The sequence below is a fragment of the Coregonus clupeaformis genome, chromosome 20, assembly GCF_020615455.1.
Source record: "Coregonus clupeaformis isolate EN_2021a chromosome 20, ASM2061545v1, whole genome shotgun sequence".
In the NCBI taxonomy this organism is placed as follows: domain Eukaryota; kingdom Metazoa; phylum Chordata; class Actinopteri; order Salmoniformes; family Salmonidae; genus Coregonus; species Coregonus clupeaformis.
Genome location: NC_059211.1, coordinates 38,339,115 through 38,361,597, shown reverse-complemented (window position 1 = coordinate 38,361,597; position 22,483 = coordinate 38,339,115). Strand labels below are relative to the sequence as shown.

At 45.3% G+C, this 22,483-nt stretch overlaps 2 protein-coding genes across 4 annotated transcripts in view; one reads left to right on the top strand and one right to left on the bottom strand.

Annotated features, from left to right (window-relative positions):
• LOC121533360 (E3 ubiquitin-protein ligase RNF170) overlaps positions 1–5,587 on the top strand; it is a 22,683-nt gene extending 17,096 nt beyond the window's left edge. For both annotated transcript variants that reach the window (XM_041839221.2, XM_041839220.2), the window contains one exon: positions 4,301–5,587. In XM_041839221.2, coding sequence (XP_041695155.1) covers positions 4,301–4,600 — 300 coding nt within the window. In that variant the 3' untranslated portion in view covers positions 4,601–5,587. The remainder of the gene's footprint in view (positions 1–4,300) is intronic.
• pfas (phosphoribosylformylglycinamidine synthase) lies at positions 5,557–22,483 on the bottom strand. Of its 2 annotated transcripts, none has more exons than XM_041839215.2 (25): positions 22,380–22,483; positions 21,001–21,123; positions 19,227–19,362; positions 19,008–19,113; positions 18,689–18,887; positions 18,012–18,117; positions 17,754–17,894; positions 17,541–17,665; positions 17,287–17,415; positions 16,568–16,705; positions 12,369–12,497; positions 11,996–12,226; positions 11,638–11,861; positions 11,268–11,510; positions 9,642–9,872; positions 9,239–9,419; positions 9,051–9,134; positions 8,753–8,908; positions 8,488–8,607; positions 8,191–8,336; positions 7,437–7,736; positions 7,243–7,357; positions 7,006–7,158; positions 6,708–6,848; positions 5,557–6,533 (listed from the first exon to the last, which is right to left on the bottom strand). In XM_041839215.2, the coding sequence occupies exons 2-25, from the start codon at positions 21,119–21,121 to the stop codon at positions 6,220–6,222; spliced, it is 3,969 nt and encodes a 1,322-aa protein (XP_041695149.2). In that variant the 5' UTR covers positions 21,122–21,123; positions 22,380–22,483; the 3' UTR covers positions 5,557–6,219. The 2 variants fall into 2 exon arrangements, with proteins under 2 accessions (XP_041695149.2, XP_041695150.2); XM_041839216.2 differs by having other exon boundaries at positions 7,009–7,158.

Sequence of the window (22,483 nt, the reverse complement as noted above, 5' to 3'; positions counted from 1 at the left end):
CATGAAGCTGGTTGAGAGAATGCCAAGAGTGTGCAAAGCTGTAATTAAGGCAAAGGGTAGCTACTTTGAAGAATCTCAAATATAAAATATATTTGAATTTGGTTAACACTTTTTTAGTTACTACATGAGTCCATATGTGCTATTTCATAGTTTTGTGTCTTCACTATTATTCTACGATGTAGGAAATAGTAAAAATAAAGAATAACCCTTGAATGAGTAGCTGTGTCCAAACTTTTTACTGGGACCATATACAGTTGAAGTCGGAAGTTTGCATACACCTTGGCCAAATACGTTTAAACTCAGTTTTTCACAATTCCTGACATTTAATCATAGTAAAACCTCCCTGTCTTAGGTCAGTTAGGATCGCCACTTTATTTTAAGAATGTGAAATGTCAGAATAATAGTAGAGAGAATGATTTATTTCAGCTTTTATTTATTTCATCACATTCCCAGTGGGTCAGAAGTTTACATACACTCAATTAGTATAGGGTAGCATTGCCTTTAAATTGTTTAACTTGGGTCAAACGTTTCAGGTAGCCTTCCACAAGCTTCCCACAATAAGTTGGGGGAAATTTGGCCCATTCCTCCTGACAGAGCTGGTGTAACGGAGTCAGGTTTGTAGGCCTCCTTGCTCACACACGCTTTTTCAGTTCTGCCCACACATTTTCTATAGGATTGAGGTCAGGGCTTTGTGATGGCCACTCCAATACCTTGACTTTGTTGTCCTTAAGCCATTTTGCCACAACTTTGGAAGTATGCTTGGGGTCATTGTCCATTTGGAAGACCCATTTGCGACCAAGCTTTAACTTCCTGACTGATGTCTTGAGATGTTGCTTCAATATATCCACATAATTTTCCTTCCTCATGTTGCCATCTATTTTGTGAAGTGCACCAGTCCCTCCTGCAGCAAAGCGCTGCCACCACCGTGCTTCACGGTTGGGATGGTGTTCTTCTGCTTGCAAGCAACCCCCTTTTTCCTCCAAACATAACGATGGTCATTATGGCCAAACAGTTCTTTTTTTGTTTCATCAGACCAGAGGACATTTCTCCAAAAAGTACGATCTTTGTCCCCATGTGCAGTTGCAAACCGTAGTCTGGCTTTTTTATGGCAGTTTTGGAGCAGTGGCTTCTTCCTTGCTGAGCGGCCTTTCAGGTTATGTTGATATAGGACTCGTTTTACTGTGGATATAGATACTTTTGTACCTGTTTCCTCCAGCATCTTCACAAGGTCCTTTGCTGTTGTTCTGGGATCGATTTGCACTTTTCGCACCAAAGTATGTTAATCTCTAGGAGACAGAACGCTCCTTCCTGAGCGGTATGACGGTTGCGTGGTGCCATAGTGTTTATACTTGCGTACTATTGTTTGTACAGATGAACGTGGTACCTTCAGGCGTTTGGAAATTGCTCCCAAGGATGAACCAGACTTGTGGAGGTCTACAATTTCTTTTCTGAGGTCTTGGCTGATTTCTTTTGATTTTCCCATGATGTCAAGCAAAGATGCACTGAGTTTGAAGGTAGGCCTTGAAATACATCCACAGGTACACCTCCAATTGACTCAAATTATGTCAATTAGCCTATGAGAAGCTTCTAAAGCCATGACATCATTTTCTGGAATTTTCCAAGCTGTTTAAAGGCACAGTCAACTTAGTGTATGTAAACTTCTGACCCACTGGAATTGTGATAGTGAATTATAAGTGAAATAATCTGTCTGTAAACAATTGTTGGAAAAATTACTTGTCATGCACAAAGTAGATGTCCTAACCGACTTACCAAAACTATAGTTTGTTAACAAGAATTTTGTGGAATGGTTGAAAAACAAGTTTTAATGACTCCACCTACAGTGGGGGAAAAAAGTATTTAGTCAGCCACCAATTGTGCAAGTTCTCCCACTTAAAAAGATGAGAGAGACCTGTAATTTTCATCATAGGTACACGTCAACTATGACAAACAAACGGATAATTTTTTTTCCAGAAAATCACATTGTAGGATTTTTTATGAATTGATTTGCAAATTATGGTGGAAAATAAGTATTTGGTCACCTACAAACAAGCAAGATTTCTGGCTCTCACAGACCTGTAACTTCTTCTTTAAGAGGCTCCTCTGTCCTCCACTCGTTACCTGTATTAATGGCACCTGTTTGAACTTGTTATCAGTATAAAAGACACCTGTCCACAACCTCAAACAGTCACACTCCAAACTCCACTATGGCCAAGACCAAAGAGCTGTCAAAGGACACCAGAAACAAAATTGTAGACCTGCACCAGGCTGGGAAGACTGAGTCTGCAATAGGTAAGCAGCTTGGTTTGAAGAAATCAACTGTGGGAGCAATTATTAGGAAAGGGAAGACATACAAGACCACTGATAATCTCCCTCGATCTGGCGCTCCACACAAGATCTCACCCCGTGGGGTCAAAATGATCACAAGAACGGTGAGCAAAAATCCCAGAACCACACGGGGGACCTAGCGAATGACCTGCAGAGAGCTGGGACCAAAGTAACAAAGCCTACCATCAGTAACACACTACGCCGCAAGGGACTCAAATCCTGCAGTGCCAGACGTGTCCCCCTGCTTAAGCCAGTACATGTCCAGGCCCGTCTGAAGTTTGCTAGAGTGCATTTGGATGATCCAGAAGAGGATTGGGAGAATGTCATATGGTCAGATGAAACCAAAATATAACTTTTTGGTAAAAACTCAACTCGTCGTGTTTGGAGGACAAAGAATGCTGAGTTGCATCCAAAGAACACCATACCTACTGTGAAGCATGGGGCTGGAAACATCATGCTTTGGGGGCTGTTTTTCTGCAAAGGGACCAGGACGACTGATCCGTGTAAAGGAAAGAATGAATGGGGCCATGTATCGTGAGATTTTGAGTGAAAACCTCCTTCCATCAGCAAGGGCATTGAAGATGAAACGTGGCTGGGTCTTTCAGCATGACAATGATCCCAAACACACCGCCCGGGCAACGAAGGAGTGGCTTCGTAAGAAGCATTTCAAGGTCCTGGAGTGGCCTAGCCAGTCTCCAGATCTCAACCCCATAGAAAATCTTTGGAGGGAGTTGAAAGCCCCAAAACATCACTGCTCTAGAGGAGATCTGCATGGGGGAATGGGCCAAAATACCAGCAACAGTGTACAGAAAACGTTTGACCTGTGTCATTGCCAACAAAGGGTATATAACAAAGTATTGAGAAACTTTTGTTATTGACCGAATACTTATTTTCCACCATAATTTGCAAATTAATTCATTAAAAATCCTACAATGTGATTTTCTTTTTCTCATTTTGTCTGTCATAGTTGACGTGTACCTATGATGAAAATTACAGGCCTCTCTCATCTTTTTAAGTGGGAGAACTTGCACAATTGGTGGCTGACTAAATACTTTTTTTCCCCACTGTAAGTGTATGTAAACTTCTGACTTCAACTGTATATATTTTTTGGGACACATATTTAACCCCTTATTTGTGTTGGCACAAAACTACCTCTTTACTTCAATTCATTTGTATGGGTTACCTTCAGATGAGACCCGTGGGGAGAGAAGACCATCAAGTTCGTGTTCGTGAGAGTCTCCCCTTTCCACATAGTGGTCATATTATTTTGTTGACCGATTTACGGGATGTCTCATGGTCTGACAAACACCGCTGCAGCTCGGCCACCTTCCACTGCAGATGTGGTGGATGAGACGAAGCCCATGCAAAACCCCCAGATATCTCTAGCTTAAATTGACAGATTTTGCTGGGGATTTTTTTATTATGTTACTTAGATTGACGCACGGGTAGTTGAACTACATGTAGTTCACTACTCCCCAACACAAATATTATTAATCTACAATGTATGTTCTTAACCATGGGCAACATGGGCCTGGGATATTGGTATCTACAGTTCTCCACCAATTATCACATTTTCAACTCAATACTTCTTGTATTCCTCAAAAATGATGCTTTGAACATGAATGCACTGAATGCACTCTGCCTATGGCAAAATGTGTAGAATTGTAGGAAATGAGCTTGAAGACATCCATTTCTTCTCTCCAATAACAACAGAAGGGCCTTTCAAATGTTCTTTCACTGGGCCCAGGACTTGGTTCGTCCAGTCATGCACTGCAGATGTCGTAGTAAAACTCCTTGTATGCTATTTTTAAATCACTGATGAATTTGCTATCAAAGGAATCCCAGCCCCAAAACGTTTGGAAACCCCTGCTCTATTGAACAAGAGCCAGATCTCTCTGTCCCACCTGAAGCCAGGCGAGGTGACCGTGACACCCTCTACTCACACCTGTGTCCCTGTTTGTCTTCTGTCCCTTAGGTGACAGACTACCTGTGTGACACGCCCCTGTTCCTGCAGCTGCTAGTCCGTCGCCTGGTCACCATGGGGGGCCTAGTGTGTCTCTTCTTCCTCCGGGTGGCGCTTTGCTGTCTGGGGACTGTGGTGTCCTTCTCCACGCCCCCCCTGGATGCTCCACCCTCCCTGTCTGGCCTCCTGGGGGTCCTGGATGACCTGGTGGTGGTCTTCCTGCTGCTCATCTGTGTTATCAACATCAACCAGCAGATGGCACCAGATAGTGGGAACTCATCAGAGCACACAGGGGGTAGGCCTGTTCAGTAACTCTCTGTAGAGCGAGCAGCAGAAATGATGGCCAGCAGTGATTTAGCCTTCATTTCAACAGGAGATCTCTTGAGGTAAAGAACCTATTTTTTGAGAGCGAGACCTAGCAAGAAGTAAGCAGAGTGTCTGCTGGTTTTCATCCAGGGGTTAACAGGGGAGTATTCACTAGGAACCAAATGGAGAGGGATCTAACTGAATTTGTCTAATAGAAACTCTCGTTTTTGTTGCAAAACAGTTTGGACTAATGATTACACCCCAGGTTTTGGACTCATTGTAGCACTAGCAGAGACGTGTTCAGGTTTTCAGCAAATTACAGCCCAACAGTGGTAAGTCTAACCAGAGGCCCAGTTTATGCATTGCTGAATACAAGTGAGTCTCAAGTGTCATACAACTAGCCTTCTTTCCTTCATGACCACTGATCTTGTGAAAGCAACATGGTGGAACCTACACAACTAGTTTCTCCTCCTCCAGTGGCATGTTTTATGGATTTTTTTATTTTTTTTTTTAAATGTAGCATTTCAATGTTTTTTTGTGTAGTTTTTCTTTCTACTCCTACAGTACCTGTAGCTAGGGTTGCAAAATTCCGGTAAGTTTCAATAAATTCCCAGGTTTTCCCTAAATCTCGGTTGGAAGATTCCCAGAATCAGGAGGGAATAAGCAGGAAATCCAGAATCCTCCAACCAGGATTTGTAGGGAAAAAAAACAGGGAATTTATTGAACGTTCCTGCAATTTTGCAACCCTACCTGTAGCCTTTATTTTGGTGACCGTGTTATCATCGTTATCAATGGCCTTCAGTGGTTCAATGAAGCCTGGGGTCTGTTCAGGGGGGTGCAGCTTAAATGTAGACCTATTATATTGCACCCTGCTCAATGCAACCCTGCTGTTTCTCAGTGATGTCAGTACTATAAAATGAAACTGTAAATACTTGATATTAATATTGTGAATACTTGTAAAATCCTATAAATGATGTATTTATTGTTCTGAAAGTTTGTTCTTCGTCCTTATTGAACAGGGAGTCAATGCTGAGACCAATGACTATTGAGCCCTGTTTAGCAGAACAATACACATCAAAATACAATATAGACATTCAACTACACATTAAAATATACATTATCCTTGTATCAGTTATTCCATCTCCACTTTGAAATATATTTAATTAGTTCTCAGTTTGATAGAAAATAACAGTTCTTAAACCATTTGTCAATTTGTCAGTAAATTACAAAATCTCCCACTATAATTGAACAGTACCAGTGATAAACAGAGGACCAATCAAACTGTGTTAGTAGTACCGTGACCTTTGTAATGTTAAAGACAGCTCAAGTGATTGATCAGATACTTTTGACCACGGTGCAGTGATTGGTGGGGTCTGTTTCAGCATTGATTCTCTGGAATGTAAAACATTTTATGCAAATACTTTTCAGGTTCAGAAAATACTATTTTAAGTCACAATGACTGATTTCAGCGTTCAGTTAAAACAGAACAGTGAATAACGTGTAATGATGTGGGGTAGTAATAGGAATGTTTGACCATTTCAGCAGTGCAACTGACATTCAAGCCCAATTCTGATTTCCACAGTTGGACTACAGTGTGAAAGAGCTGTGTTGTCTAGCTAGCTCCCTCACTGTTGATGACTACACCAGGCAGCAGCGTTAGTAAACATGCGTAGCCAGGGAGAGGTGGTGCTGAGGGAGCTCCGGAGCTCCCTTGGGGCCCATGGCCACTGCCAGCCCAAGGTACAGCGCTCCGGGTGGGGCATCATGGCCAGGTGGCGCCCATCCCTGGAGCTCAGCCCCGCCAGGCCCTGGGGAGAGCCGTTAGGGTTCTGGGGGTACACTTCAGTGGGTGCGCCCGTGTCATCTAGGTAACGGAGGGGGGCGAGGCTGGAGGAGATGATACGCTGCTGAACCTGGGGGGAACGGAACTGAACCAGACCTGGAGAGAGGGAGAAGATGGAGAGGGAGGATAAGGACACCGTTTACAGATAACCTTGTTTCAGTTGGATGACCCTTGGTGTTCGTGCATCATTGCCAACATTTATCATGTCGAAAATTGCAATAGTTGTCTATGACGCTAGATAGGCTGAAGATTATTTAAAGATTATTGTACCTTCCCCGTGAGCCACCCAGACGCCCAGGGCAGAGCCCTCCATGCCCCGGAGCCAGACTGAAGGAGAGGCCTTGATCCCCACACTGACGAACCTCGACTCAAACCTGCCGGACTGGTTATGGGTCAGGACCACCTCAGACTCTGTAGAGACAAACACACAGCAAGAGGGTGAGTGGGACTGTCATGTCTAAGGGAACAGTACTCAAAATAGAGTCTTCAAATTAATCTTTGTCTTGCTGAATCACTCTCTGGGAAGAAACTGTAGTAAGTAGACACCAAAGCCAAACGGTTAGCCTACCACCTCCTCCCTCCTCCCCCTCTCCGACCCATCCCAGCAGGGCTAGGAGCTGACAGCCGTTGCAAACACCCAGACTCAGCGTGTCGTCACGACGGCGGAATTGCTCAAACTCCGCCCTGGCCCGGGGGTTATAGGTCACCGTGGCAGCCCAGCCTATCAGGAGACAGACACACACAGGGTTAAAGCGAATATGAGTGTGTATGTGTACATGTTGTATGCGTGTGCCTTTGTGCTTACCTTTAGCTGAGCCCAGGACGTCTGCATAGCTGAATCCTCCTACAAACACCAGAGCCTTGAAGATCTCTAGAGTTAAAGAGCCTGAACACAGGTCCTGCATGGTCACATCCCATACCTAGATATAGACACAGAGAGAGAGGTGTCACAAACAAATTAGGTGTATGTATGTGTATGTGTGTATGTGTGCGCGGTACCTCAAAGCCAGCCATGTAGAGAGAGACGGCCATCTCTCTGTCTCCGTTGCTGCCCTCCTCTCTGACCACAGCCACGCGAGGCTGGCCTGCACCCAGACCGTTCATGCTGGGTTTCTCCATGGGGTCAAAGGTGAGTTTGAAGTAGGGCTGTGTGCGTGAGGCTAGCCCCTCCTCTTCCTGCTGTACACACAGCTGATTGGCCTGCAGGCGCTCAAGCTGGAAACTGGTGCCCTCCCACAACGCCCGGAGGCTGGGCAGACGCTCGCTCAGCACTTCCTGTCCGTCCACATGAACTCTGACCTGAGACAGGAAGAGGAAGGACAATGTCAACAACAACAAAATTAAACAACATCCCCCAAAAAACATTGATATCAATGCATTACTTATCTGAGTTTGAGTCAAGTGCTCAATTCTATATTATAAACTGGGTGGTTCGAGCCCTGAATACTGATAGCCGTGGTATTTCAGACCATATACCATGGGTATGACAAAACATTTATTTGTACTGCTCTAATTAGGTTGGTAACCAGTTTATAATAGCATTAAGGCACCTTGGGGGTTTGTGGTACAGTATATTGCCAATATACCACAGCTAAGGGCTGTATCCAGGCACTTAAGAACAGCCCTTAGCCATGGTATATTGGCCATATACCACACCCCCCGGGCCTTACTGCTTAAGTATCTAACTTAGGATTCTGCACGATATGATCATCCAAGACAAACAATAGTGATATAAATAGTGTGTCTGTCTCACCATGGACTCTGGTCCGAAGCCTTGGGTGGTGCCGATGCGGTGACACTGTAGTCCAGCGTGTGTGTACCTCTGACACACACTCTCCACGTCCCTCTTACACACCTCCACTACCAAGCCCAACTCCTCACTGAATAACACCTCCAGGACTATAGGAAGTGAGGGGGAGGGGACATAGAGAGAGGGAGAGATGGTAAGTGAGAGAGCTCTGTGTTGTATGTATTGCATATAGAGAATATTGATGCCTTCCTTGCCCCTTAGGGGTTTAAATAAAGTAATGGAATTCTCTGTCATACTGACCTCCAGCACCCAGAGAGGGCAGGTCCACGTCTATCCCACGATTCCCTGCGAACGCCATCTCAAGCAGACAGGAAATGAGCCCTCCGTCACTGATGTCATGTCCTGCACTCAGCAGGCGGTCTGCAACACACATAACACACTTCTACAATACACTCCGACAGTACACTGGTATGATACAATACTGACTATAATACACTGGTATGATACACTCAGCAGACAGTACGGTTACAGTATATTAGACATACTGATATAAAGTGTGACTGACCGTGTAGAAGGATCTGTGTGGTATTGAAGCAGGCAGTCAGTAGCTCCGGGCGGTCGAGGTCAGGTGAGTGGTCACCTAACTGACCGTAACACTGGGCCAGAGCTGACCCTCCCAGTCTGTAGTGACCTGGACTCACGGGAACCCACAGCAACACACCTGGAGAGGAGGAATGTTAGAGAGGTGTGTGTGTGGAAATCAACTCAGGAAAAGGTTTAAATGTTGAGCTGTGTCAGTATTGTGATGTGCTGTGTGAATGTGTCTGTTCAAGAGTGTGTGTGTGTATGCGTGAGTAGCGTACCTTGTCCGTCAGGGTTCTCCAGGTCAGGGGTAACAGTAGCCGTGATGTCAGGACACACAGCATACACAGAGATGACCAGAGCACCTAGAGAGAAGACAGATTTATACACAACACACACATACTGTACTAAAAAACACACTGCCTGTCCCAAACACACACACAGACCCCTAAACACACACACAATGTACCTGGTGCTTTGACAGTCTCTGTACCAACTCTAGCAGCCATGCTCAGTGAGTCCTTCCCTCCATCGATGGCCACACCCAGCTGACCCATGACATCACACATGGCCTGACACGCCTCCCAGAGACATGCCCCTTCACCAGGGAGCTTTGCCGCCCACATCCAGTTACCACTGCACTTTACATCCTGAGAACACACACACACACACACACACAGTCAGCACTTAGCACAGAGAGACTGGTGCTGATTTTTGCTAAAAGTTAGTTTTCTGTCTTTCTGAAGGGCTTTGACTGTGGTCAATGTCATTGCACCCTTATAATTATCTCTTGCTGTGATCATTGCATGCCTATAATTTTCTGTTCCTGTCAGGGCTGTGATTCTAACCGTGCCCCTGTTATATTCGATTACCTTCAGGGCTGTGACTTCAGCAAACACCAGATTGGTCAGCGCTTCCCCCACGGCCATGCGAGCTCCCGCCCCCGGGGAAACGAGACCTTTGATTGGTTGTTCCCCGATGGCGGTTGCCGCCCCCTTCAGGCCGAATGGCGATAGAGCAACGACAGCGACATCAGCCAATGGGGTGTGGAGAGGACCAACGCACTGTTGCTGGGCAACCAGACCTGTAACAGACCGGTCCACCTGAGAAAGGGAGGGGAGAGAGGGAGGGAGACACAGAGGAGGGAGGGATGGAGACACAGAAGAGGGAGGGATGGAGACAGAAGATAAGAGAGAGGGATGGAGACACAGAAGAGAGGGATGGAGACAGAAGATAAGAGAGAGGGATGGAGACAGAAGATAAGAGAGAGGGATGGAGACAGAAGATAAGAGAGAGGGATGGAGACAGAAGATAAGAGAGAGGGATGGAGACAGAAGATAAGAGAGAGGGATGGAGACAGAAGATAAGAGAGAGGGATGGAGACACAGAAGAGAGGGATGGAGACACAGAAGAGGGAGGGATGGAGACAGAAGATAAGAGAGAGGGATGGAGACAGAAGATAAGAGAGAGGGATGGAGACAGAAGATAAGAGAGGGATGGAGACAGAAGATAAGAGAGAGGGATGGAGACAGAAGATAAGAGAGAGGGATGGAGACAGAAGATAAGAGAGAGGGATGGAGACAGAAGATAAGAGAGAGGGATGGAGACAGAAGATAAGAGAGAGGGATGGAGACAGAAGATAAGAGAGAGGGATGGAAACAAGATAAGAGAGAGGGATGGAGACACAGAAGAGAGGGATGGAGACAGAAGATAAGAGAGATGGAGACAGAATATAAGAGAGAGGGATAGAGTCACAGAAGAGAGAGGGATGGAGACAGAAGATAAGAGAGAGGGATGGAGACACAGAAGAGAGCGAGAGAGAGATTAAGAGAGAGAGAGAGATTAAGGGAGACAGAGGATACAAAATGAGCTCAGAGCTTCTCTCTCTACCAAAACATTTTATTTACCGCACTATAAGGCGCACCGGAGTATAAGCCGCAGCAGCTAAATTGAATGATATTGAATGGAATGATGTGTACATATATAAGCCGCACTGGACTATAAGTCGCAGGTGTTTTAATGTTTAATTACCATATGTAAGGGTTCGTGCACAGAGGGGATTGTCGGGAAAGAGACAAACTGTCTCGCTCTCGTAATGTCTGTCTGTCTGTCTCTCATTCTGTCTCTCGTACCACTCTCGGTTACACTTTTACGCGCTACCTGTCTCACTCTTTTCGGGCCTCCAGCTTTTCCTGCTGGAGCCCGCCGCTTAAAGGTGGGGGGCGCAGACCGGTCATAGAGCCCATAGAGTTAAAGTTGGTGGACTGTAACCTGTAAAATCCATAGATTTAGGAGGTCTTCTAGTGGCCGTTAGCTGTAAAAATCCATAGATTAGCCGCACCGTTATATAAGCCGCAGGGTCGAAAAATTGGAAAAAAGGCGCGGCTTATAGTCCGAAAATTACGGTACTAAACCTAACGGCCTTAATTTAATTTTTTTAATGTTTTTAACGTGAGGATCAAATACTACTGAGAGTGAAATCCCTAAAACACACACACCTTGTTAGTAAGGTAGCGTTTGGAGGCGACGGCGGGCAGGCGTAGGACTCTGTCTAGGGCATCTCTTACACCCAGCCCAGTGGGAAGAGACAGAGGCTTGAGGTCAGGGGTCATCCTCTCCATGACAAAGTCCTTCTGGGGCATCTTCCCCAGCACCCAGTCCAGATGGAGGTCTACAGGACAGCGCACTCTGTCTGTCTTGTCCTCTCCTGCACCAACACCCACATCATTCACTAGCACTATCTACACATGGAGAGAGACCATTATTAAGATCACTCATACCCCATTTGAAAGTTGTGTGGTAAAATGAAAAATAATGTGATTCAGTTGTGAGCAGAAATTCTCCCCTTTCCTCCCTCCCTCTCTTTACCTTTCCATCTCCGGTGATGTTTCCTACAAAGTCAACAGGGCACTTCTCCCTCTGACACACCCTCTCCAGGAAGGAGTGATCTGATTGGCGGATGAGCATGGCGTTGCTCTCCTGGTACTCCGCCCCCCACAGCTCCAACACACTGAGGGTGGGGTCTCCTCTCTTAAACCTGCTGCAATAGATCACAGCTCCCGCCGGCTCACACAGCTCCTTCAACACGTTACCTACAACACAACTACATTAATCCAACACCCAGCACACAACTACACACCCAACACACAACTACAAAATCTAACACACAAATAATCACAACTCAGACTTCCGTTCCTCAGCTTTGTCACACACACACTCTCCTTACCATTGCCCCCCGCCCCCTGGTCATGTATACTACAGATAGGGTTTCCTCCCGCTCTCTCCAGACAGGCCCTGAGAGCCCGGTTCATCTTCTGTTCCATCTCAGCATCTCCTCTCTGCACCGCCCCCAGGTCTCTGGCACTGGAGTTATCACCCTGCACTTGGATAGAGGAGGCAGCCCCCCCCCCCACTCCGATCCTGTAAACCGGACCCCCGATCTTCACCACCTCCATTCCTGACAAACACAACAGCTCAAGTAACAGTTGTGTTTACAGACTGGCAGTAATTCTATGATGTTTAAAATAATCATATAATGTCAATAAATGACCTAGTCGATTTCCACGCGTTGACCAATCAGCTCTAACCAAAGATCTCACCTTTCTCCGCCTGCTCCTTCTTCACATGTGCGTCTTCGATGGAGCCCAGGCCACCGCTGAACATGATTGGTTTGATCCACTCTCTCCTCTCCCCACTGGCCAGTCGCATGCCGAAGGACCGAGCAAAGCCTGGATGGAGACAGAGAGCAAGTTTACCTACTGTGGTTTCAACCAACAACAAAAAAATTCTCTCTCATGTTGGTTAAGTCTGAAATGGGACCCTATTCCCTAGACGTTGCACCACTTTTGATCAGGGTGTATGAAATGGCACTCTATTCCCTATATAGCGCACTACTATTGAAGTACTTCAGCAGCACTATATTTGTATTTATTATGGATCCCCATTAGCTGCTGCCAAGGCAGCAGCTACTCTTCCTGGGGTCCAGCAAAATTAAGGCAGTTCATATAATTTTAAACATTACACTACATTCACAGATTTCACAACACACTGTGTGCCCTTAGGCCCCTACTCCACATATCTACAGTACAAAACCTATGTGTACGTGTGTGTATAGCGCATATGTTACCGTGTGTGTGTATGCATGTGTCTATGTTTGTGTTGCTTCACAGTCCCCGCTCTTCCATAGGGTGTTTTTTTAATCTGTTGTTTTAATCTAATTTTACTACTTGCATCAGTTACTTGATGTGGAATAGAGTTCCATGTAGTCATGGCTCTATGTAGTACTGTGCGCCTCCCATAGCCTTTTCTGGACTTGGGGACTGTGAAGAGACCTCTGGTGGCATGTCTTGTGGGGTATGCATGTGTGTCCGAGCTGTGCGCCAGTAGTTCAAACAGACAGCTCGATGCATTCAACATGTCAATACCTCTAATAAATACAAGTAGTGATGAAGTCAATCTCTCCTCCACTTTAAACCAGGAGAGATTGACATGCATATTATTAATATTAGCTCTCTGTGTACATCCAAGGGCCAGCCGTGCTGCCCTGTTCTGAGCCAAATGCAATTTTCCTAAGTCCTTTTTTGTGGCACCTGACCACACGACTGAACAGTAGTCCAGGTGTGACAAAACTAGGGCCTGTAGGACCTGCCTTGTTGATAGTGCTGTTAAGAAGGTAGAGTAGCGCTTTATTATGGACATACTTCTCCCCATCTTAATTACTGTTGTGTCAATATGTTTTGACCATGACAGTTTACAATCCAGAGTTACTACAAGCAGTTTAGACACCTCAACTTGCTCAATTTCCACATTATTTATTACAAGATCTAGTTGAGGTTTAGGGTTTAGTGAATGATTTGTCCCAAATACAATGCTTTTAGTTTTAGAAATATGTAGGACTAACTTATTCCTTGCCACTTACTCTGAAACTAACTGCATCTCTTTGTTAAGTGTTGCAGTCATTTCAGTCGCTGTAGTAGCTGACATGTATAGTGTTGAGTCATCCACATACATAGACACTCTGGCTTTACTCAAAGCCAGTGGCATGTCATTAGTAAATATTGAAAAAAGTAATGGGCCTAGACAGCTGCCCTGGGGAATTCCTGATTCTACCTGGATTATGTTGGAGAGGCTTCCATTAAAGAACACTCTCTGTGTTCTGTTAGACAGGTAACTCTGTATCCACAATATACAGTGGCTTGCGAAAGTATTCACCCCCCTTGGCATTTTTCCTATTTTGTTGCCTTACAACCTGGAATTCAAATGGATTTTTGGGGGGTTTGTATCATTTGATTTACACAACATTCCTACCACTTTGAAGATGCAAAACATTTTTTTCTTGTGAAACAAACAAGAAATAAGACAAAAAAACAGAAAACTTGAGCGTGCATAACTATTCACCCCCCCAAAGTCAATACTTTGTAGAGCCACCTTTTGCAGCAATTACAGCTGCAAGTCTCTTGGGGTATGTCTCTATAAGCTTGGCACATCTAGCCACTGGGATTTTTGCCCATTCTTCAAGGCAAAACTGCTCCTGCTCCTTCAAGTTGGATGGGTTCCGCTGGTGTACAGCAATCTTTAAGTCATACCACAGATTCTCAATTGGATTGAGGTCTGGGCTTTGACTAGGCCATTCCAAGACATCTATATCCACAGTAAAACAAGTCCTATATCGACATAACCTGAAAGGCCGCTCAGCAAGGAAGAAGCCACTGCTCCAAAACCGCCATAAAAAAGCCAGACTACGGTTTGCAACTGCACATGGGGACAAAGATCGTACTTTTTGGAGAAATGTCCTCTGGTCTGATGAAACAAAAATATAACTGTTTGGCCATAATGACCATCATTATGTTTGGAGGAAAAAGGTGGATGCTTGCAAGCCGAAGAACACCATCCCAACCGTGAAGCACGGGGATGGCAGCATCATGCTGTGGGGGTGCTTTGCTGCAGGAGGGACTGGTGCACTTCACAAAATAGATGGCATCATGAGGAAGGAAAGTTATGTGGATATATTGAAGCAACATCTCAGGCGGCAGGTAGCTTAGTGGTTAAGAGCGTTGTGCCAGTATAAGAAAGGTCGCTGGTTCTAATCCCTGAGCCGACGAGGTGAAAAATCTGTCTGTGCCCTTGAGCAAGGCACTTAACCCTAATTGCTCCTGTAAGTCGCTCGTGATAAGAGCGTCTGCTAAATGACTAAAATGTAAATGTAAGACATCAGTCAGGAAGTTAAAGCTTGGTCGCTAATAGGCCTCCAAATGGACAATGACCCCAAGCATACTTTCAAAGTTGTGGCAAAATGGCTTGAGGACAACAAAGTCAAGGTATTGGAGTGGCCATCACAAAGCCCTGACCTCAATCCTATAGAACATTTGTGGGCAGAACTGAAAAAGCGTGTGCGAGCAAGGAGGCCTACAAAACCTGACTCAGTTACACCAGCTCTGTCAGGAGTAATGGGCCAAAATTCACCCAACTTATTGTGGGAAGCTTGTGGAAGGCTACCCGAAACGTTTGACCCAAGTTAAACAATTTAAAGGCAATGCTACCAAATACTAATTGAGTGTATGTAAACTTCTGACCCACTGGGAATGTGATGAAAATAATCAAAGTTGAAATAAATCATTCTCTACTATTATTCTGACATTTGACATTTCACAAAATAGGAAAAACGCCAAGGGGGCTGAACACTTTTGCAAGGCACTGTAGCAGGGGGAGTAAAGCCATAACACATACGTTTTTCCAGCAGCAGACTATGATCGATAATGTCAAAAGCCGCACTGAAATCTAAAAACAGCCCCCACAATCTTTTTACCATCAATTTCTCTCAGCCAATCATCAGTCATTTGTGTAAGTGCTGTGCTTGTTGAATGTCCTTCTCTATAAGCCTGCTGAAAGTTTGTTGTCGATATTGTGATCACTACATCCAATGGATTTGGATACTGCTTTCAAACAAATCTCTGCAGCATTAGTAAAGATATGATCAATACATGTTGATGATTTCATTCCTGTACTGTTTGTAACTACCCTGATAACCTGAACTAGGTTGCAGGCACCGGTTACATTATTTTTTTTGGAAATATCTTTTTTATCATTTTTCTATCTTATTTTTATTTATTTATGTATTTATTTTTGTCATTTAGCAGACGCTCTTATCCAGAGCGACTTACAGGAGCAATTAGGGTTAAGTGCCTTGCTCAAGGGCACATCAACAGATTTTTCACCTAGTCGGCTCGGGGATTAGAACCAGCGACCTTTCGGTTACTGGCACAACGCTCTTACCCACTAAGCTACCTGCCGCCAGTTTGAAGCGTTCTCTTGAGTGGGCAGCCTGATGAAAGCCAGTCAATATTTAAATCACCCAGAAAGTATACCTCTTGTATTGATATCACATACATTATCAAGCATTTCACACATGTTATCCAGATACTGACTGTTAGCACTTGGTGGTCTATAGCAGCTTCCCACCAGAATGGGCATTAGGTGAGGCAGATGAACCTGTAGCCATATTACTTCAACAGTATTTAACATGAGATCCTGAATATAAACAGCAACACCTCCACCATTGACATTTCTATATTTTCTGTAAATGTTATAACATTGTATTGCTACCACTGTATCATCAAAGGAATTATCTAAGTGAGTTTCAGAGATAGTCAGAATATGAATGTAATCTGTTACTAGCAAATTACTGATTTCATGAACCTTGTTTCTTAAGCTACATATGTTAACGTGGGCTATTTTGAGCACTTTTCTTCTAGGGTGCAATTTCAGATGCTGCTGTTGTTTCCAGTGATCGTGTCTGTACCTGCCAGGACTGGCTCTCCAAACTTGTTGCCGTAGTCCGACGCTCCGTCACTGGCTCCGATGACCACCTGCAGGGGAGAGGCGAAGCTGGGGGGGTACTCCCACCCCTCCCCCTTACACTCCCATGGCAGGCTGTAACCTGGGGAGGGTGGAGAAGGATGGGGGGGAGAGAGGAGAAGGATGGGGGGAGAGAGGAGAAGGGGTGGAGGGAGAGAGGAGAAGGGTGGGGGAAAGAGGAGAAGGATGGGAGAGAGGAGACGGGTGGGGGGAAAGAGGAGAAGGATGGGAGAGAGGAGACGGGTGGGGGGAGAGAGGAAACGGGTGGGGGGAGAGAGAGGAAAAGGGTGGGGGGAGAGAGGAGAAGGGTGGGGGGAGAGAGGAGAAGGGTGGGGGGAGAGAGGAGAAGGGTGGGGGAGAGAGGAGAAGGGTGGGGGGAGAGAGGAGAAGGGTGGGGGGAGAGAGGAGAAGGGTGGGGGGAGAGAGGAGAAGGGTGGAGGGAGAGAGGAGAGAAGAGATGGATGGGGGGAGAGAGGAGATGGATGGGGGGAGAGAGGAGATGGATGGGGGAGAAGATGAGATGGGGGGAGAGATGAGAAGGATGGGGGGAGAAGATGAGATGGACAATTGGTCATAATTTACTCATGCAAGGTTTCCTGCCATTTCCATGATCCTCACGACAGACAGAGGCAGGTACAGATAGACATCTCTCCAGACACTTACCAGGTATGTGGAGGTTGCCAAAGCAGTATCCGGCGGTGCCAGCAACAACGTGCCCGCCCTGCCCAGCACTCTGCACATCTCTGATACGCCCTCCTGTCCCTGTGGTTGCACCACTGAACGGAGCGACACCTGGGGTTAAATAAAGAAGGGGGAAGGCAGGGAGAGAGGAGATTTCAAAAAGGTGTGTAAATATATGTATGAAAGATCTCTTTAACATGCTCCTGACCTGTGTGAGTGTGTGCGTATGTTCTCACCAGTGGGGAAGTTGTGTGTCTCAGCAGTGAAGATGACGTGTCTTTCAGAGCGTCTCAACTCGTAGGAACTGGCCTGGCAAGGGTCTCTGGGGTACATACACTCCACCTCCATCCCCTTTATACCACTACACACACACACACACGCTATGAAATGTCACACCATCATTGTGTGACATTTTGTAAAAGAGTCCTTCCTTACACCATCTCTCCTACCTGCTGTTGTCACAGAACTGGATGACGTTGTTCTGGTTGCTATGACGCTGGGTGTCCATGATGAGGCTGAACAGAGTCTCCTTCTGCTCCTGTCCGTCAATCACCATACGCCCCCGGAAGAACCAATGACGACTGTGCTCACTGAGGGAGGGGCGGCACAGAGACAGGAAATGAAAAAACGGCAACTACTACATACCAAATACTTTCTCTTAGGCTGAAGGAAGAATAAAGAGTACACCACCAACAAAACACACCTACCTGTTGGACTGGGCGAGGTCGAAACACTCCACACTGGTGGGGTTCCTCTTCACTCTCTGGAACAACGATGTGTAGTAGTCCAGATCCCACGAGTCAAAGGCCAGACCTACACACACGCACACTTGAATATGTTATTTGGATCAACAATGAAACATGACAGATGAAACAGGGAGCTCACTTCCTCAAGGCCACAATTCAAAAAATAAGACTAGTGATCAAGGGAAAGCTGTTCATGTGGGTGAGTTTGTTATTCAGCCTTCAACTCCACAGGCCTCTCAGAAAGTGTGAGGGATTGAATTTACTACACACACATTGATATTGCAAACGGTTAAATCACTGCTCACACAGCATGCTTTAATCTAATTACACAAACACACAAAGTGTGCCTTAGTGTAATTACAGACACACGTGAGCTAATCAATGACACTGTCACAGTCCTGTGACTTCAACCATCTATGTCATTAGATTACACATCATGTGACAAAGTAGGCATACTCCCATAAGGAGATGGACTGGAGAATGAGAGAGGGGGAGGGAAAAGGAAATGTTAGAGAGGACAACAAGAGATAGCTGACATCAGAAAAAGAGTGAGAAAATAAAGAAAACTGTAGACAGGAAGGAACAGATAGAAGACCTGATGAGATATCTAACGTTAACATGTGCGTGTGTGTACTCACCCAGCTCGTCGTTAGCGGTCTCCAGGGCAGCTCGTCCTTTCCCCAGGATGTCTACCTCAAACACTTCCTGTGGTTTGGTTGCCACAGTGAAGGAGGAGATGGGATGTGTGTACACACACTCAGTCATACTGTCATACAGACTGCTGACCAGTCTCTCCACCTCTCCACCCAGCACTGTCTCACTCTGTCCATCCTTGGGCTGGAGGGAGGAGAGAGAAAGGGACAGGAGAGTTAGAATTGACCCAGGAGTTGTCCCCTTGTGCGATATGGCAGCCTGAGAAATTGCACCTAAATTGTGTGTGTCTGTGTATTTGTGTACTTGTATCAGCAGTCTTCTGGACAGCTCTACTCTGGTGACGCTGGTCAGTCCAGCACTCTGACAGATGGACACAGCGTTAGTGGACCATGCAGTTGAAAAGTTCAACCTAGAGGGGGCAGCACAAACAAAGAACATTAGACCACAACACATCAACAGTGGGGCGCAAGGGTTGATTTGAACATTTCACTATACTCTAGGCCCGCGGGTGTGTGTGTGTACCTAGGTCCGATCTCCACCAGTGTTCCTCCCTCTCCCTCTGTCAGGTATGGTTTGTCAGACAGCTGTTCTGTCTGCAAAGCGGGGCGGAACAGCCACAGCAGCACCTCCCTCTGCTCTGCACTCAGAGACTCTGCACCTAGGGGAGGAAAGGGAGAGAGATGAGGGAGGACGGGAGAGAGAGAATTAGAGAGTCTAATATTTGCTAAAGACACTTTTTTTTGTTTACCTTCATTTCAAATTTATTTTTTTAATACGCATCAACCAGTGGGTCTTCCGTCGGGTATACAGAGACGGACAGTTTACAGAGGAGTATAGAGTGCAGTGATGTGTCCTATAAGGAGCATTGGTGGCAAATCTGAAGGCCGAATGGTAAAGAACATCTATAAATTACATCTCTAATCTAGCATGGGTAGGATGGTCATCTGAATCAGAGTTAGTTTGGCAGCTGGGGTGAAAGAGGAGCGATTACGATAGAGGAAACCAAGTCCAGATTTAACCTTAGCCTGCAGCTTGGATATGTGCTGAGAGAAGGACATTGTACTATCTAGCCATACTTGTATGAGGTGACTACATCAAGCTCTAAAACCTCAGATGTAGTAATCACACCAGTGGGGAGAGAGGCATTCTTCTTACCAAACCACATGACCTTTGTTTTGGAGGTGTTCAGAACAAGGTTAAGGGCAGAGAAAGCTTGTTGAACACCAAGAAAGCTTTGTTGTAGAGCGTTTAACACAAAATCCGGGGAGGGGCCAGCTGAGTAGAAGACTATATAATCTGCATATTAATGAATGAGAGCGCTTTATACTGCCTGAGCTATGTTGTTGATGTAAATTGAGAAGGGCCTAGGATCGAGCCTTGGGGTACTCCCTTGGTGACAGGCAGTGGCTGAGATAGCAGATGTTCTAACTTTATACACTGCACTCTGGTCAATAAAAATAGCAACACAACATTGCTTAGAATCAAGGGCAATGGTGACATAATTTAGGATCTTTAAGGTTGCAGTGACATCCATAACCTGAGCGGAAACCAGATTGCAAACCAGAGAGAATACTAGACATTAAAAAAGCCAGTCAGTTGATTATAGACAAATGTTATAGACAATATAGACAAAACACCTTTAATAAACAGGGCAAGATAGAAATTGGCCCATAACAGTTAGGATCAGCTTGATCTCCCCCTTTAAATAAAGGACGCACAGTGGCTGCCTTCCAAGCAATGGGAACCTCACCAGAGAGGAGAGACAGGTTAAAAAGGTGAGAGATAGGCTCAGCGATGATAGGGGCTGCAACCTTAAAGAAGAAAGGATCTAAACCATCTGACCCAGATGGTTTTTTGGTGTCAAGTTTAAGGAGCTCCTTTAGCACCTCGGACTCCGTGACCGCCTGCAGGGAGAAACTTTGTAGCGGGGCAGGGGAAAAAGAGGGAGGAGCATCAGGGATAGTCGCATTAAAGGACTGGGAGATGAGGAAATGTTGGACAAGCAAGGAGGCATGGCTGAGTCAAATGAAGTGGTGATTAAAGAGCTCAGCCATGTGCTCTTTGTCAGTAACAACCACATCATCAACATTAAGGAACATGGGCAGCTGTGAGGAGGAGGGAATATTCTCCAGTTCATTCACCATTGTCCAGAACTTCTTGGGGTTAGACCCACAGAGAGAACTGCTCCTTAAAGTAACTAACTTTGGCCTTCCAGATAGCGACAGCCAGTCAGCCTAAGTATTTGTGTGTATCTTTCACTCATATACATTATACACACATGCACAAACACACTCACCTGTCAGCTCAACATTGTAGCAGAGCTCACTGGTGATTGACAGCTGGGGTTGAAGCTGAGCAGCGGTCTGTAAGACCCGCCCCCTCTCAGCCTCCTTACTGTAGAACCTCACTACTGCCATAACTAGAGAAGATGAGGGAAAAAAACAACTGCATTTCAAAACCCAATGGTGACATAGCACATACATCACTATGCACATAGTAGAGGTCACGTGACAGAAGAGTAATTGAACATTAACCATCTTTAGATTAAACACAATCAATAGATAATCTATAAGGACTGACTCCAGACCTGTCCCTGTGTTGACCTTTCACTTGATCATGCCCTGGACAGAGGTAAACTCAGTAGCCAGAACAGTGTGCTTTATTTTTGTGACACTAGTGTCTGTCAGCTAAACACAGGACATTTTACAAAGATGCATATTGGTGCGAGATCAAATACGTGTCTGTAAGTGTAGCCTTACTGTTGGTTTATTGGTGCGGGTTGCTACACACTGCACTTTGGGTTCTAACGGTGTCTCAATGCTCTGACCACAATAATGACCCTCAAAGGAATGTTTACTGTAGCATTTGAGGTCCACTGATACTGTCACGTATGAATATAGTGCTAGTCTGAGACAAGGCAGCCTAGCTGTTCAGCTAAATTTGCAGTTTCTTTGCATTGCATAACCTGCCCCAACTGTAACTAAGTTATAAAAAGTTAGACAAAAATACAGGGTAGAAAGAGGAGTTCACTTTAGCTCGCTAAATTGATATGGTTCATGATGCCGATTCCCATTCCACTCACCTCTCTATACATGGCATTCGGAAAGTAATCATACTGGGTCAACTTTATTATTTGCGTGTTGCATCACAAGGCATGCAGCTCGGGCTCGATCAGGGGTATTTCGTTAACTGATAACCAGTGTCCTCCATATGAAAAGAATGCTTTGTTAGCTATGATGAGTTCGCCATCACAACAAAGCGTCTGATGTCGGCTAGCAATTTAGCCAGAGATATTGGAAGTAATTGGGTTAGCTAACTAGGTAACAAAATCAAACAAGCAAGAATGAAATCAAACTCGGATTTGATTGTTGTAGCAACAAAGTAGCTAGCAAGATAAAGAATCACGTAAAGTGATTTCTATTTCTAAAGTTTTCTACTTCCTGCAACAATATAACATAAAATCGTGCACTGGACATAACATCGGCATCAAATCTAAACTTTAATAGGTAACGTTACTTACAAAGCTGCTAGCTACAGTAACGCTAGCTAGCGATAATTCATCAGTTAGCTGGATATTTCAATACGAATAGTTAACTAGCTAGTAGTTCGCTACAACAACGAGTAAAATATGAGCCAAAGTTTTGTGGAAAACATTCTTAGCAAAAGGCTGCTTACCTTCTAAGTCCAAATGTAGATATTCTTCTGAATGTCTGACAGGCAGAGACCACAGATTGTAGAGAACCACACGTGTGAGGACTCACAAAACCCGCCATCACACG

Bases quoted from the DNA above. Each gene is read 5' to 3' on its own strand.
- pfas (XM_041839215.2), bottom strand. From the start codon at position 21,121: ATGGCAGTAGTGAGGTTCTACAGTAAGGAGGCTGAGAGGGGGCGGGTC. The intron at 12,227-12,368 runs GTGAGATCTTTG...TGTGTTTGTCAG, and splicing joins GAAGGAGCAGGCGGAGAAAG to GAATGGAGGTGGTGAAGATC. The intron at 6,849-7,005 runs GTAGGCTAACCG...TTGTCTCTACAG, and splicing joins GGGGGAGGAGGGAGGAGGTG to AGTCTGAGGTGGTCCTGACC.